We start from the raw sequence: 17,589 nt of genomic DNA, 5'->3' as shown, positions 1-17,589 counted from the left end.
CTGTGATTCTGCTGCTGTTTTGTTCCTTCAGTTTTTCTTTGTTCTTATACTCCACAGATGAGTGAAATTATTTGGTCCTTGTCTTTCTCCGACTGGCTTATTTCACTGAGCATAAATCCATGTTGTTCTAAATGGCAGGATTTGTTTTCTTCTTATGGCTGAGTAATATTCCATTGTGTATATGTACCACATCTTCTTTATCCATTCATCTACTGATGGACACTTAGGTTGCTTCCATGTCTTGGCTATTGTAAATAGTGCTGCGATAAACATAGGGGTGCATCTGTCTTTTTCAAACTGGGCTGCTGCATTCTTAGAGTAAATTCCTAGAAGTGGAATTCCTGGGTCAAATGGTATTTCTATTTTAAGCATTTTGAGGAACCTCCATACTGCTTTCCACAATGGTTGAACTAATTTACATTCCCACCAACAGTGTAGGAGGGTTCCCCTTTCTCCACAACCTCGCCAGTATTTGTTGTTGTTTGTCTTTTGGATGGTAGCAATCCTTACTGGTGTGAGGTGATATCTTATTGTGGTTTTAATTTGCATTTCTCTGATGACAAGCAATGTGGAGCATCTTTTCATGTGTCTGTTGGCCATCTGAATTTCTTCTTTAGAGAACTGTCTATTCAGTTCCTCTGCCCATTTTTTAATTGGATTATTTGCTTTTTGTTTGTTGAGGTGTGTGGCCTCTTTATATATTTTGGATGTCAACCCTTTATCGGATCTGTCATTTATGAATATATTCTCCCATACTGTAGGATACCTTGCTGTTCTATTGATGGTGTCCTTCACTGTACAGAAGCTTTTCAGCTTGATATACTCCCACCTGTTCATTTTTGCTTTTGTTTCCCTTGCCCAGGGAGATATGTTCATGAAGAAGTCACTCATGTTTCTGTCTAAGAGATTTTTGTCTATATTTTCTTCTAAGAGTTTTATGGTTTCATGACTTACATTCAGGTCTTTGATCCATTTTGAATTTACTTTTGTGTATGGGGTTAGACAGTGATCCAGTTTCATTCTCTTACATGTAGTAGCTGTCCAGTTTTGCCAGCACCATCTGTTGAAGAGACTGTCATTTCCCCATTGTATGTCCATGGCTCCTTTATCAAATATTAATTGACCATATATGTTTGGGTTAATGTCTGGAGTCTCTAATCTGTTCCACTGGTCTGTGGGTCTGTTCTTGTGCCAATACCAAACTGTCTTGATTACTGTTGCTTTGTAGTAGAGCTTGAAGTTGGGGAGTGAGATTCCCCAACTTTATTCTTCCTTCTCAGGATTGCTTTGTCTATTCAGGGTCTTTGGTGGTTCCATACGAATTTTTGAATTATTTGTTCCAGTTCATTGAAGAATGTTGTTGGTAATTTGATAGGGATTGCATCAAATCTGTATATTGCTTTGGGCAGGATGGCCATTTTGATGATATTAATTCTTCCTAGCCAGGAACATGGGATGAGTTTCCATTTGTTAGTGACCTCTTTAATTTATCTTAAGAGTGTATTGCAGTTTTCAGGGTATAGATCTTTCATTTCCTTGGTTAGGTTTATTCCTAGGTATTTTATTCTTTTTGATGCAATTGTGAATGTAATTGTTTTCCTGATTTCTCTTTCTATTAGTTTATTGTTAGTGTATAGGAAAGCCACAGATTTCTGTGTGTTAATTTTGTATCATGCAACTGTGCTGAATTCCTATATTAGTTCTAGTAGTTTTGGAGTGGAGTCTTTAGGGTTTTTTATGTACAATATCATGTCATCTGCAAATAGTGACGTTTAACTTCTTCTTTACCAATCTGGATTCCTTGTATTTCTTTGTTTTGTCTAATTGCCGTGGCTAGGACCTCCAGTACTGTGTTGAATAACAGTGGGAGAGTGGGCATCCCTGTCTTGTTCCTGATCTCAGAGGAAAAGCTTTCAGCTTCTCACTGCTCAGTATGATGTTAGCTGTGGGTTTATCATATATGGCCTTTATTATGTTAAGGTACTTGCCCTCTATACCTATTTTGTTGAGAGTTTTTATCATGAATGGAGGTTGAATTTTGTCGAATGCTTTTTCAGCATCTATGGAGATGATCATGTAGTTTTTGTCCTTCTTTTTGTTGATGTGGTGGATGATGTTGATGGATTTTCAAATGTTGTACCATCCTTGCATACCTGAGATGAATCCACTTGGTCATGGTGTATGATCCTCTTGATGTATTTTTGTATTTGGTTTGCTAATATTTTGTTGGGTATTTTTGCATCTACATTCATCAGGGATATTGGTCTGTAGTTTTCTTTTTTGGTGGGGTCTTTGCCTGGTTTTGGTATTAGGGTGATGTTGGCTTCATCGAATTAGTTTGGGAGTATTCCCTCCTCTTCTATTTTTTGGATAACTTTAAGGAGAATGGGTATTGTGTCTTCTCTATATGTCTGATAAAATTCTGAGGTAAATCCATCTGACCCGGGGGTTTTGTTCTTGGGTAGTTTTTTGATTACTGCTTCAATTTCGTTGCTGGTAAATGGTCTGTTTAGATTTTCTGTTTCTTTCTGGGTCATTCTTGGAAGGTTTTATTTTTCTAGGAAGTTGTCCATTTCTCCTAGGTTTTCCAGTTTGATAGCATATAGGTTTTCATAGTATTCTCTAATAATTCTTTGTGTTTCTGTGGGGTCCATCATGATTTTTCCTTTCTCATTTCTAATTCTGTTGATGTGTGTTGATTCTCTTTTTCTCTTAATAAGTCTGGCTAGAGGCTTATCTATTTTATTTTCTCAAAGAACCAGCTCTTGGTTTCATTAATTTTTTTCTATTTTATTCTTCTCAATTTTATTTATTTATTCTCTGATCTTTATTATGTCCCTCCTTCTGCAGACCTTAGGACTCATTTGTTCTTCTTTTTCCAATTTTGATAATTGTGACATTAGATTGTTCATTTGGGATTGTTCTTCCTTCTTTAAATATGCCTGGATTGCTATATACTTTCCTCTTAAGACTGCTTTCATTGTGTCCCACAGAAGTTGGTTCTTTGTGTTGTTGTTGTCATTTGTTTCCGTATATTGCTGGATCTCCATTTTAATTTGGTCATTGATCCATTGATTATTTAGGAGCGTGTTGTTAAGCCTCCATGTGTTTGTGAGCCTTTTTGCTTTCTTTGTACAATTTATTTCTAGTTTTATACCTTTGTGGTCTGAAAAGTTGGTTGGTAGGATTTCAGTCTTTTTGAATTTACTGAGGCTCTTTTTGTGGGCTAGTATGTGGTCTATTCTAGAGAATGTTCCATGTGCACTTGAGAAGAATGTGTATCCTGTTGCTTTTGGGTGTAGAGTTCTATAGATGTCTATTAGGTCCATCTGTTCTAGTGTGTTGTTCAGTGCCTCTGTGTCCTTACTTATTTTCTGTCTGGTGGATCTGTCCTTTGGAGTGAGTGGTGTCTTGAAGTCTCCCAAAATGAATGCATTGCATTCTGTTTTCTCATTTAATTCTGTTAGTATTTGTTTCAGATATGTTGGTGCTCCTGTATTGGGTGCATATATATTTATAATGGTTATATCCTCTTGTTGGACTGCGTCCTTTGTCATTATGTAATGTCCTACTTTATCTCTTGTTACTTTCTTTGTTTTGAAGTCTATTTTGTCTGATACTAGTATTGCAACACCTGCTTTTTTCTCCCTGTTGTTTGCCTGAAATATCTTTTTCCATCCCTTGACTTTAAATCTGTGCATGTCTTTGGGTTTGAGGTGAGTCTCTTGTAAGCAGCATATAGATGGGTCTTGCTTTTTTATCCATTCTGTTACTCTGTGTCTTTTGATTGGTGCATTTAGTCCATTTACATTTAGCGTTATTATTGAAAGGTATGTACTTACTGCCATTGCAGGCTTTAAGTTTGCAGGTTACAAAGGTTCAAGGTTAGCTTCTTTACTATCTTACTGTCTAACTTAACTTGCTTATTGAGCTATTATAAACACTGTCTGATTACTCTTTATTTCTCTCCCTTCTTATTCCTCCTCCTCCATTCTTCATATGTTGGCTGTTTTGTTCTGTGCTCTTTTTAGGAGTGCTCCCATCTAGAGCAGTCCCCCTAAAATACCCTGTAGAGGTGGTTTGTGGGAGGCAAATTTCCTCAACTTTTGCTTGTCTGGGAATTGTTTAATCCCTCCTTCATATTTAAATGATAATTGTGCTAGATACAGTATCCTTGGTTCAAGGTAGTTCTGTTTCATTGCATTAAATATATCATGCAATTCTCTTCTGGCCTGTAAGGTTTCTGTTGAGAAGTCTGATGATAGCCTGATGGCCTGATGGTTTTTCCTTTGTAGGTGACCTTTTTCCTCTCTCTGACTGCCTTTAATACTGTGTCCTTGTCCTTGAACTTTGCCATTTTAATTATTATGTATCTTGCTGTTGTCCTCTCTGGGTCCCTTCTGTTGGGAGTTCTGTGTGCTTCTGTGGTCTGAGCAACTATTTCCTCCCCTAGTTTGGGGAAGTTTTCAGCAATTATTTCTTCAAAGACACTTTCTATCCCTTTTTCTCTCTCTTCTTCTTCTGGTACCCCTATAATGTGGATATTGTTCCTTTTGGATTGGTCACACAGTTCTCTTAATATTGTTTCATTCCTGGAGAGCCTTTTATCTCTCTCTGCGTCAGCTTCTATGCTTTCCTATTCTCTGGTTTCTGTTCCATTAATGGCCTCTTGCATCCCATCAATTCTGCTTTTAAGTCCTTCCAGAGATTGTTTTATTTCTGTAGTCTCCCTCTCTACTTGCTCCCTTAGCTCTTGCATATTTCTCTGAAGATCCATCAGCATGTTTATGATTTTTATTTTGAATTCTTTTTCAGGGGGACTGTTTAGATCTATCTCTGCAGCTCCTCCCTCAGGGGTTGTCTGGACTGTTTTGGACTGAACTAAATTCTTCTGCCTTTTCATTGTGATAGTGGTGGCTGTAGGCATGTAGCGGGTATGTCAGCTGGGAGAAGAAAGTCCTTTCCTGCTTGCAAAATGCTCCTTATATTTACAGTATATCTAAAGTAAGGGAAAACAAGGGCACTTTAATTTTTTACCTTCATTAGTCAAGTCAACTAAGGGCTACAATTGGGTTATCTTTGAAGATATGTTTTCTAAAGCTCATCTATATTCTTTTTCATGCCATTTTACTTTTATGCTTTACTTTATATTTTTTCTTTTACTAATTTTTCCTTTGAGTAAATTACCTTTTTTAAAGAACAACTTGCATTGCTTAGGTTAAGGAAAAGAATGAAGGATTTTTTTTTTAATGTGCATATAACTAAACTGTAGAGCATGGAATAATATCGGACCCTTTGCGTAATAGTTAGAAATATACAACTGGGAAATAAAACTCCAGGGGATGCCCTTACCTGGAGGAAGTCATCCATTGGCTGTTCCTCTCTCTCCTTTGGAGAGTGTTGGGGCAGGTAGCTGGTTTCTGGAAAGTCTGATTCCCTGCACTACGCCCCTTCCTTGAAAGTCTTCTTCCTTAGCCTTTATCAGCTGTTGCTTTCTCAATTTTTTTTTATCTTTGTCCCTGTTCTTTTTTTCTCTCTGGGATCCTCTTTTACTCAAGCTGCCCCTAGGCTACTGCCAGGGTCTCACTCAACCTCCTTGCTGTGAGCACTGCATCTTGGTCCAGCCCCCATGTGTGTATAACTAGACTGTAGAGTATGGAATAATATTGGACCCTTTGCATATAGAGATAGTAGTACCCGTATTATTGGACCCTTAGCCCAGCCCATCTTCACCCAGCACTGTTTCCCCAAGAGGGGACACAGAATGGGGTAGTAAAGAGGTCATAAAAATGGAAGTCAGAAGGCCTGAATTCCCTTTTCCTTTTCAAATCTCGTTTCTTTTGTTTTTCTTGCTGTTTTTAAGATTTTTCTATTTACCACTGGTTTTCAGCAACTTGATTACAATGTTTCTTGCTATAGTTTAAATGATTTTCTGTTTGAGTTTTGTTGACTTTCTTGGATCTGTGGCCTTATAGTTTTCATCAAATTTGGAAAATTTTCAACAATTATTTTTCTGTCTCCCACTTCTTTTGGGGTCTTCAAGCACATGTGTATTAGGTGGCTTGACATTGTCCCACATTCACTGACTTCCTGTTCCACCATTTTAAACCTTTTTTCCTCTGTGCTTTATTTTGGATAGTTTCTATTGCTGTGTCTCCCATTTCTCTTGTCATTTTCATCGTTTCCTTTATGTTCTAGGCCATAGGAACATATTTCTAATGGCTGTTTTAACCTCCTTGTCTACTCTTTCTGTTATCTGACTCATTTCTGAGTCTGTTTCCCTCAACTGATTTTCCTCCTCCTTATGTATTTTCCCACTTCTTTGCATGCTAGATCATTTTTGATTGGTTGCTGGACATGTGATTTCTTTTACTTTGTTAGGTGCTAGATTTTGCTGTAGTCCTTTAAATGTTACTGAACTGTGTTTTAGAACGCATTTAGTAACAGAATTGCATTGATCATTTCACCGTTTGTTTGCAGGCTTTTCTAGACACATTCAGAGCAAGCTTTATTCTAAGGCTAATTTGACCCTGCTCCTGAGGTAGTGCCTTTCTGAGGACTCTACCAGATGCCCTATCTGTAAGGAGATTTTCCAGTCTAGCTAGTAGAAACACGAACCATTCCTGGCCCTGTGTGAACTCTGGGAATTCCACTTGCTCTTTTCAGGTCATTCTTTCACTGGCCTAGTAGCTTCTGCCACGCATGCACAGACGAGTACTCAGCCAAAGATTTGAAGAGACTCTTCCGAATATCTACAGAGATTCCCCCCTCCCCACCTTCTTTTACCCTCCCTCTATACAGTTTCCTACTCTGATATTTTAGTCCACAAAATTCTAGTTGCCTTAACCTTCTGAAATCAAATTCTTTCTCCTCAACTCAGCAAGATTCCAGGCTCTGTTTAGGTTTCCCCCTTTCCACATTTTGGCCTGGGAACTCCAGCTGGGGCATTTGGAGGGCTCACCTGATGTATTTTCCTTCTCCAGTTTCTAGAACTATAGCTTCATAATTTCATCTGGTGTTCTAGTGTTTAAAGCAAGGCTTCAAGCTATTTTATAGCAAAATACTTTAGTATTACTTCTTTACAAAGCAAGAGCATTTTCATTATCGAAATCATTATCACTGTTATCAGCATTAGCAGTAAGTTCATGATATCGTTTAATACCCAGTACATTCTGAAATGTCCCAAATGTTACAAAAATATTCTTTATAACTAGTTTTTCCAAACCAGGATTCCATCTAGAGCCACAGTTGTTAGCTGGCTTAAGTCTCTTAATCTAGAAGTCACTTTTTTCGTGACAGAGACATGTTGATTAGACCCAGCCAGCTGTGCTCTAGAATATCCCATCCTCTGTATGGGTCTGATCGCTTTTCTCTATTTCCTGTTACTATAAGTTAGATCTAAAAGCCTGATTAGATTGAAGTTAGATGTTTTTAGTAATAATATATCCTAGATGGTGTTACATTTCATATTCCATCACATCCACAGGCCTGTAGGAACTGGCTTCCTAATGTTAGTGGTGCTCAGATTGACCCCCTGAATGACAGTTGGGACCGTGTGGTCCCTCCATTGTGCAGTTGTGGTTTTTCCCTATTTGACCAGAAAGTAATCTGCATGGTGGAACTTTGCCACTACAAAAATATTCATTTCAAATGTCAACTTTCATCAGTTTGTTTTAGTACCAATTGATAATCTTTACCTGAATCAATTGTTTTACTAGGGACTGCAAAATGATTCTGTTATTTCTAATTCTGTTATTCTATTCTAATTCTGTTATTTCTTCTACATTTCTTAGCTGTCATTCTTCATCAAGGTAGAGTGTCCACAATTTTGCAATCCTGAAATACAGTTCCTACTGGAAAGACAGAGTAAATGCATAGTTGTTTCTCTTTATCCTTTTCAAAGAATTTGATCAAAGGGTGACAAACGAGTTTTTTCTGACTTTCTCTCGGCGTTGATATTTCATGTTTTTCAATAAATATGTCAGCTGCAATAATTTATTCCAGTTGATGTTCTAATCATCAGCTTTGGCCAGAGGGAGCCCAGAGACCTGGATTCTAGATTTTGAAGTATCATAAACCACCTGTGTATCTTTGACAGGCCCTTTCCTATTTGTTTTGGTTGTTTTCCTATTTTAAAACCCAAGGATTAGACTGTGGATAGGCAGAGTTGCTTTTAGCTCTAGAATTAGGACTCTGAGCTCCACCTCCTAATACACTGCACAGCTTTTCCAGTTCTCCAGCTAGAGGAGGCAGCCCTCAGTCCGCCATTCAGGCCGTGCACAGGCCAGCTCCCTCTTGTCCAGTCACCTTTCTCCCCCAGTTTCTCAACAGGAACCCCTCCTCCAGGCACACTGGTCTGTTTGCCCCACACAGCCAGCACGCCCCTTATTCCCAGCCTTTGCCTGTGCCTTTTCTCGCCCTGAAATGCGTTGCCTCTTCTGTGCGTGCATCCCAACCTCACCCTTGCTCCAGACGCCGCCCGTTCAGGCTCCCACCTTTGTACTCCCATTCCCTTACATTGTCTTCTGTACTTATTTGCATCTTCTCTTGAAATACCACTTGTTTCTTTTTGAAATGATGTTATCTCAACTAGAAGGAGACCATGCTTTATGCCACAAGCACTGCTTGGCACAAAAGAAGCGCTATGGCTGCTAATGTTATTGTTATACCTCTGTGTCCCTTTGTAGCATGTAGCACTATGTATTTCACTGAATAGCAATCTTAGGGTGCTTTTAAAATACGTGTGGGGCACGTGAGTGTGCCTGTTGGGTGGCGGTGGAGTTGGGGATGTTTCTTATTTTCATGCTCACCTATTCACTGATCTATTTCTGCTCTTTGGGCTCCATTACATAGTAAGGGTAATTAATAAATATGGACACAGAGTTACATTGATTTTAAGTATATTTGTCAAGAAATATTTTTTGAACTATCTACTATTAGCTAGGGAAACAAAGATGCCCCCTGGGATCTCACAGTGTAATTAAAGCAGACTGTTATATACTTGTTTCCCCTTTCCTGCTCTTTTGTTTTGTTTTGTTTGGAATATGAAATCACACACCCTTAAATAAGCCTCATAAGGAGCCAGCTGTGCTTATAAGATATGTTAGACACAGATATTATTCAATCATAAATGCTCCTCTACCCAAAATGTTAAGAAAATATTATTAGTAGTTTACATCATATGCATTTTCCTAGTTTTTAACTGGCAAATCAATTTAATAATCTCATATGTGAATTCTAAAAGGATATAGCTTTTCTGATTGCCCAAAATTTGACCTCATTTTCTTTAAGTCTAAACAAATTCCACTTCTCCGCAGCCTGCCAGGAGAGCGTCTGCATGTCATTCCCTGTTGGCTGTAGAAATTTGTCTTTCTCAAGAGTGGAACCTTTTGGGGTGATCTCCTGCACGTGGAGTGGACCATCTAGTGAATAGTAACATTTGGATTAATTTGTTGTATTTTCTTGCTGGAGAAAAGTAAAGAGGAATATCCAAAATACTTAGGTACTCTCTGTGTATGTATAAATTATAAAAGAGCCTCCAGGATCTAGCTTTTGACTCCCTCTCTCGCTGTGAAGAGCCACTTGCAGTCCCCAGATCTCACACTGTCTCATGTTCCGTCTGCCCAAAGTGCTTTTTTTCCATCTTGGTCAACCTACAAGTTGCTGTTTATCTTTTAGGACTGAGCCCAGTTACAACTTCCTCCTCCTCACCCCTTCATCCCACCCTCCACCCCAGGGTAGGGACCTCTTTCTTCCTCTCTGCCACTGCCGGACCACCTGCAGACGTCCAGGAGAGCACCCCGAACAGCTCCTTGTCCTTATTCAGTACCTGTCTGTCTCCTCCTACTCATATCTAAGATCGCGAGAGGGTAGGAATCTTGCTGAGCTAGCTTTTTTTTCTCCTAGAGATAGCCTACTTTTGGCACAGAGAGAATGGGTACATAACAACTATGTATCTATGTAATCAAAATTCCCTGCTCTTCCCCCAAACAACGTCTGATCCTTCTGAACTGGTCAGATTTAGTGACCCATAGTGGTATTGCCAGCAATGCTACTTAACAGCTTCACATTTAAAACTGTACCACAAGTGAAAGCATTACAATAGAATACCTGTATGCTGACAGACGGTGATCTCAGAAAATTCTTGAAGGGGTGCCTATTCCTCTGTGTAACGGTTGGACATTGTTTTAAAATTGAGATGTAACAGGCATACGTGTAACCACCAGCCAGATATCCCTCCTAGCCAGTATCCCGTCCTCCCCAGCAAAGGTTGTGTTAACCTCAGTTCCCCAGAGAAACAGAACCAAAGGGTAGGGGACACGTTCTGGGTATTTCTAACAGGACCAAATGGGAAGTGGAGAGAGTCTTCCCACTGAAAGGAGTTTTTAGTTGAGACCTGAAAGGTAAGAAAAAGTTCTCTAGGAAAGGAAGACAAGGGTCACGACTTTGCAGCCAGGTGCAAGGCCTGACATGGGAATGAAGAACTAAAGTCCTATGTGGCACCTGGTTAGAAAGGCAAGGGGGCAGTGCTGGGCAGGGGAACTGGAGGGGTAGAGAGAGGCCACGTCATGAAGGGCCTTACAGGAAATCTGATGAATGTGGGACCTAGTCTACTCAAGAGCTTCCAGTTGGTGAAGGACAAAATTAGGCATAACTAATGTTTTATTTTTATTTAAACTAGCAAACTGTAAAGTGCATGCATCTTAAACACAGAGAGTTTTTACATGTTTTGACTCGTGCAGCAACTACCCAATCAAGTAGTTATTGATAGATTCTCCATTTTAGCTCAGCATTCTTTTCCAAAACCCAAACATTTATTTTTTCTTCCTTTTCCTACTCTTTCCCACCTCCTTAACATTGCTCTGGTTTCTTCCTTCTTTAGCTCCTTAATCCTGACTGAATCCTCCTCTCTCTTCACACTGCCTGTCATGCAAGTTGGTAATGTTACTGTCCCAGCCTCACCTCCTGTCATTATGGAAAAGGACCACCTATCAGGTTGCCACGGGGCCTGATGAGTACATGTGCCTCAGAAATAGTCTCCTAGATGCTTGTGTCGTCATACCAACAGAGAAAATGACAGGGATGAAGGGACAGCCACTTAGGACTGTGTAGGTGAGGTGTCAGTCTTGATTTTCATGAAAACATGAAACTTGATCGGGTCCAGCTGGGACGCAGAGTGGTGCGTGGAGTTCCAGGGGCGTCTGGAAGGCTCTCCCTTCCCCATGAGGACTCACTTCCAGGTGCTCCAAGGGCAGCCCCGATTTTGACTTCTATCACCAGAAATTACTTCTGCCTGCTTTTGAACTATGATAATAATAAAACCGTACAGTTGTACTCCCCGTGTCCAACCGCGTTCACTGAGCGCACAGTGTGGAAGCTCCGTCCGTGTTGTCGCATTGGCTGTAGTTGGTCCTTTCCTTTGCTCTACGGGTTTCCCTTGGATAAATGTGCAGTGGTTTATTTGTCCACTCAGCTTCTGATGGACGTGAGGATCCCTTGGTTTTGCTATTACAAATAAAACTGTGCTCATGTCTTCCCACGGACAGAGGCGCTCACTTCTGTGGGACATACACATTTCAAAGTTCCGTGAGGTCCTTGTGAGGTGGAAGATGGTTCCGAAGGGAGTAGAAGTAGCAGTTTCTCAGGTAGCAACTCTCTGGGTGGCTGGTTTTTTCCCAGATAGTTTCTGAAAGGAGTAAATCTCATCAGAACATTTTAAACACCACACAAATCAAAATATAGATTAAAAAAGAGAGAACAGATTTCCTTTCGGCTTCTATCACTACTGTTGTCATCGTCGTTATGATAGTTTATAGTCAACTACAACTTGGAGCCGATAGTAATTGGAAGGGCAATCTGGTATGACCAGTGTTAATGACTTGTAGTTGAATATGTCCCGATAAACAGTAACCGTGTCGTCAGCAAACATTTGTGAAGCCTCCTCCCTCCACAGCTGCTGGTATGTGTGTAGTAGTGGATGAGTGTGTCTGAAGCGATGGACAGATTTACCTCATATTTTCTGTCAAATTCTTCATACAGCCGTTTCCCAGAACCCTAGGTTCTTTGCAGGTGTCTGCACCATCTCTGCATTAGCAGCTAAAAAGCACACATGCAGAGGTTGCCTTCTCCAGACTGAAGTTTTTGTTGTTGTTTTTCCTGAATTATGAATGTATATGTCTTAAAACTTTAAAATTAGCACATTTAGTTGTATATATAATGGATTGTTATAGAGAAAAATACAATTAAGTGAAATTAGGAAGGCTTTTATAGAAAAATCTAAGAACTTTAGTCACAATGTTCAGTCTTTAGAATCATAGGAGTTATTAAGATACAGTAATAGAGACTGTGATCTGATTCTACCTTACCAAGTCAGGCTTTTGACCCACTCTTTTGCATTATAATTATACTCAAGGTCTGTGCTTTCACCCTGTTCAGAATGTGCTATGTATTTGCATTAATTCATCTAATAAACATTTAGTGAACACCAACCATAGGCCAGATAGCTTCCTACTAAGTAGCAGATACACAGGTATAGTTACCAAACAAAAGGATTTTATAGCTTAGTGGAAGAGACAGTCAAGTGAACCAGTAGTTGTCAAGCCCCACTTTGGGCTTGGGCTCTATTATTCCCAAAGTGTTCTGATAGCACAAAGGAGGGGCATTTAAATCAGAGCAGGTCACCCTACAGCTGACTCTTCAAGGAGGAGAGACGTGAGCTAGGAAGGGCCTTCCAGGCACAGAGCGTGGGAAGCTCAAAGGCACAGAGGCAGGAGGGCACCTGGTCAAGGAATGACTGGTAACTTAGTGCGGTTGGGGCGCAGGGTGGGCATGTTCAGTGGTGCTCCAGAGAAGCCCGGAGGGGTGGGTGTGTAGGAAAGGGTGTGGACTGAGGCGGCAGAGAGCTGGATTCCCACCGTACTCCTACCAGGACTGATGTGTCCTCATCAGTATGACCAGAGAACTGGAAGAGTCACTCCCAAACCATGTTCTGGAAATACTGTTCCAGTAGATGTGAAAAGATGTGCTCTGAAAATGCTTTCTTTGCTTAAATAGTCAGGGGGAGATTGAATACCACAGTCACCTCTTCAAGAGTCACAATGACATGAACATAGTAAAAGTTTCCAAAGTCCTCCAGTGAGGAAACCACTTCAGTTTTTTTTAACTCAGCATTTTCCAAAGTACTTGAACTTAGAGGCAATTTTCTATAATACTAATATCATGCTGTAGAGCCCCATTTTGACAAACAATGGACAAGGTCTCAAAGGTTTAAATATCTTCATTCATTTATTTTTAAATTTGTTAAAAGTGTGGAACCAAAGAGCTGCTCCTTATACACTTTCTTCCTATTTTAGATGGCTGGTGTATCCATGTAAGAAATTTTAGTTTATTTTCATATAAATGTTTTTTTAAATTGCATCAGCTATCATGGGTTTGTTTGATTGTTTTCTTCTTTTCTCATTTTTCATGTCATGCCCAGACTTTATTACCTGGTAATAAGTTCCAAGAAATGAGAATTGGGTTGTTTCTAAACAAATATAAATCATTTCTGGTGTGTTTAGTAGAAATTATGAATGAAATCAGGGTTTGACTTATTATGAAGTCATTATGTTCAACATAGGCAAATCCCAAAATTAATAATAAGTTCATAAATCATTTGTGGTGTCACACAGATCAAATAAATAAAAACAGAATTGACCTTGTTAGAAATTTGATATTTTCAGCGTTTCTCTGTCAAAGCCACCGATTTGGAAATTGTTTTAAATTCTTGAAAAGTGGGAACTTTTTTCCCCTGTAAAAATACCCATCATTTGGCAAACTACAGTGTCATTTTCCTTGAAGCAAATGTAGTGATTGATTATCCGGAGTGCTACTACGACAAGGCACACCAAGCAAATAGCTGGAAAATTGTATGTAATCATACAGCATCACACAGGCTCTTTGTTGAGCATAATCATTGGAATTAAACCGTGGCATTCTAATCATTCCCTGTAGGTACTTCCTGTTTACCCCCAAACCATATTCCTACTGCCTGCAGGGTCCCCTTCCCTCGCGACTGCCTTCAGCACAGCTCTAGTCACCTGAGAGCACTGGGCTGAATACAGACCACACTGAACAAACCCAAAAAGGTTTCAAAATGCACAGATGTCTGTGTCTGGCATCCCTCCCTTATACTGACATTTAAAGAAGTTTATGAACGTGTATTAACATTAGTAGTACTGTTTCTTTTATTCTTAGTATTGTCCTGAAGATCCTGAGAAATTATAAACAAGCTGGGGAGGGGAAGGATGGGAGATGGATAGAAGGGCAAGAAGAATGCCGGGCTCGCTTTGAGAAGCTGAGCATCTAACCGGGAAGACCAAACCACCTGAGGCCCCCTGAGAGCAGCCACACAGTGGTCCCCAAGTGAGAAGCAACAGTGCCCTGACTGAATATACCTGAGCGATGAGGGCCACTAGAGCGGAGGGGCCACCAAATTATCCTTGCTTATTAGAAGACTAAATTGAGTCATGAGAAAGGAAGAGGTTGCCCACCCTGCCCCAGAGTTGATTATCAATAGCGTAATTGGGAATAGAACCAGGCCCTATCTCTCAATAATCCCAGCGGTCTCCCCATGCTCAGCTTCCCTGCAGTTTTAGATTTTAAACAGGCTTTGTTAGGATGGCTGTGCGCCGCTCTCCTTTATTAATTGCTGCCCACATATTGTAGGATACCCAGTGTTCTGAATCAGGATGAGGATTTTAGGTTCTTCTTACCAGCATGGGGACAGCTGTAGCTATGCAGAATCAATTCCTGTCACTCACACACAAGTACAGAGGAATGGGATTATGGATCAGGGTGAAGCTGCAGTGCTTTAATCTTAAAATCAATACAGGAGAGGAAGTGGGACTTGTGGGGATTCTACAGAGACTGTAATTTGGTTTCCTCTGTTCCTTCCATTTCACCTTCTGATTATTTTACTGCAGGGGTGGGAGGGGGGAGGAAAAGAAGATAAGAAACCTCTACATCAAATAATCTTGCATAAGCGTGCACATGTAAACTCATAACTCAAGCTGATACTCCATTGTGTTGAGAAAAACTATAGATTTTTATCCATTCTTTTTATTTTCAGTAGAAAAAAAATTAGCCAAAACCCTGTATCCCAGAGTCTGCATTTAAGCATGATAAAATGCCATTGATTCTTTCATGGGTCACTGTCAGACTGGGAAAAAATTTTTCTTTTTTAAGGTTTACTTTTATGGCCAAGTCTACCATAGTATATGTAATTATATGTGAATAAATGCATATTCAACAAACCAGTTGACCAAAGGGACATCAAGCAGCTCAGCATGTGGTTAGTATTTACTCCAGTGTAATTCTCCTCCTCTTGAAAGAGGCAAGAACTAATGATTTAAACAACTCAGTCTTTCCTTAATGAAAGGTCTAGAATGTACTGAATATGCCTGTGTTCAGACATAACACTGAGTAGCCGCACAGCACTGTCGGTCTCTAGCTATGAGATGGGCTTATTATTTTCTCCCTTGAATATTCCTTTAATTCAATTTTAACAATATGTCTGAGTCTATTTGGATCCTGCTTCCGCAACGGCACCAGCAATAGGAAATACTGCGATCACATGAGAAAATGTTTGGGCTACCCACCCTCAAGAGCTCTCGAGTCTGGCTGGGACGCAGAGGGTGGATGGTGTTCCAAGGACAAAGCCTGGAGCCCTTGCTTTGTTCACTTCCTTCTTCTAAGCCGATTTCTTCTTCTTTACACTGAGGATGGTTATGGGATTCCCCTGATGGGCTGGCATGTTGAATGGGTTAAGTGAGATGGAGCATGTAGAATACCTAGCACTGTACTTTGCACTTGTAAGAATCTAATAAATGCTCATGATTATCTGATTATTATGTGAATGTCAAGTGAGATAACATATGCTGTGTATGTGAAAACAGTCTGCAAGCTGTAAGGCACAATACGAATGTTAGTTGCATTCTTAATAGATTGATGGTTTAAAAAAAATTGTTCAACAACTCACGGAAGGCTTTTTCTTTGTGCTGCCTGGCCCCTAATCTCAAAGTGAGTCAGACTCCAACTAAATACCCATTTCCTTTCTTAAAAGCCACAGAGGTATCTTGTGGATGCCAAGAATTCCATGAAACCAATTTGAAAATCCCTGGTCTATGCCCTTCCCCATAGAACACTTTCCAGGTCTCTGGAAGGCAAACACGATGTAAGAGATTTGTTTTGTCACTTTAAATGTCCCATCCTCCCATGAAAGCTTATCTTTTTTTTTTTAACTAAGGTAGCATTAATATACAATCTTATGAAGGTTTCACATGAGCAACATTGTGGTTTCAGCTTTCACCCATATTATCAAGTCCCCCCCACGCACCCCCTTGCAGTCACTGTCCATCAACGTAGTAAGATGCTGTAGAGCCACTACTTGTCTTCTCTGTGCTGTACTGCCTTCCCCGTGACCTGCCTATATTGTGAGTGAAAGCTGAAGTCTTAAGTGATTGCTTCCTTTCAGTTATCCTTCCTTGAGTAAAAAATACTCATGAAATTCTGTGTTCTCTTCCAGAGTACAATTATTGTGGAGAAAACAGTGCAGGACCTCATGAACCTAATGCGCGACTTGAGTGCTTACTCAGACCAGTTCCTCAACATGGTGTGTGTGAAACTCCAGGAGTACAAGGACACCTGCACTGCGGCTTACAGGTGGGGCTTCTGCTGGGGGCTGTGCCAAGGCACTGCAGCGCCTGACGACTGTGTGAGGCAGTGATGCTGCTGTCCCAGCCTCACCTCCCGCCATTGTGGAAAAGGACCACCTTTCAGGTGGCCATGGGGCCTGATGAGTACATGTGCCTCAGAAGTAGTCTCCTAGATGCTTGTGTCATCATACCAACAGAGAGAAAGACAGGGATGAAGGGACAGAGCCACTTAGGAGTGCCAGTGGCTGGCATAGGTGAGGTGTCAGCCTTGATTTGCATGGAAGCAGAGAATCATAGGGTTTGTCTTGCTCAGGGAAAAACGGCAGACTTTGACAAGTCATCTTGTGCTCCTACAAGATCTTATATAGATTTTGAACTCTTAGTAATCCTTAGTCATCTATAACATGATTTCTTTTTATTTCTTACACATATGTTCCCCTGATGTTTGATCTGTAATCTTCCTACTGTCATGAAAGGACAGTTACACCTGTTTTGGACATCACTGGAAATGAAAAACTGTTGTTATGAACTTGAAAACCTATTACTTTTCCCTCTGCTTTCTTTTCTCTGGGTTCAAAAATCCCTTCGAGTTGATGGAAAAGATTCATAGCATTTCTCATAAAAAGCTAATAAAACAAACAAATTAGGAACAAATTATGGCCTGGTTGGCAAGACTGGAAACAGGGAATAAAATACTAAATTTTGTGTAGTGTATTATTAAGGACAGGTAAGTAGAGTACATCATCCGGCACTGCTTGTACAATATAGGAGACAAGAACAGAAGGGATAAAATGGAAGAGAGAGAAAGAGAAAAGGTGATCAGAGGTGGGAAAGAGTTCACAGAAGGTGAGAGGTGTGTGATGGTAGAGAGAAGATGAGACTGAGGGGAGTAGAA

At 40.2% G+C, this 17,589-nt stretch overlaps 1 protein-coding gene across 3 annotated transcripts in view; it reads left to right on the top strand.

Moving 5' to 3' along the window:
* Window positions 1-17,589, top strand: part of EXOC4 (exocyst complex component 4) — a 778,194-nt gene that overhangs the window by 608,362 nt on the left and 152,243 nt on the right. For all 3 annotated transcript variants that reach the window (XM_037019539.2, XM_073238446.1, XM_073238447.1), the window contains exon 12: window positions 16,565-16,701. In XM_037019539.2, coding sequence (XP_036875434.2) covers window positions 16,565-16,701 — 137 coding nt within the window. The remainder of the gene's footprint in view (window positions 1-16,564; window positions 16,702-17,589) is intronic.

This window comes from Manis javanica, chromosome 6 (assembly GCF_040802235.1).
Source record: "Manis javanica isolate MJ-LG chromosome 6, MJ_LKY, whole genome shotgun sequence".
In the NCBI taxonomy this organism is placed as follows: Eukaryota; Metazoa; Chordata; class Mammalia; order Pholidota; family Manidae; genus Manis; species Manis javanica.
Note: the sequence above shows the minus strand (reverse complement) of the source record. Positions and strands in the feature narration are given on the sequence as shown.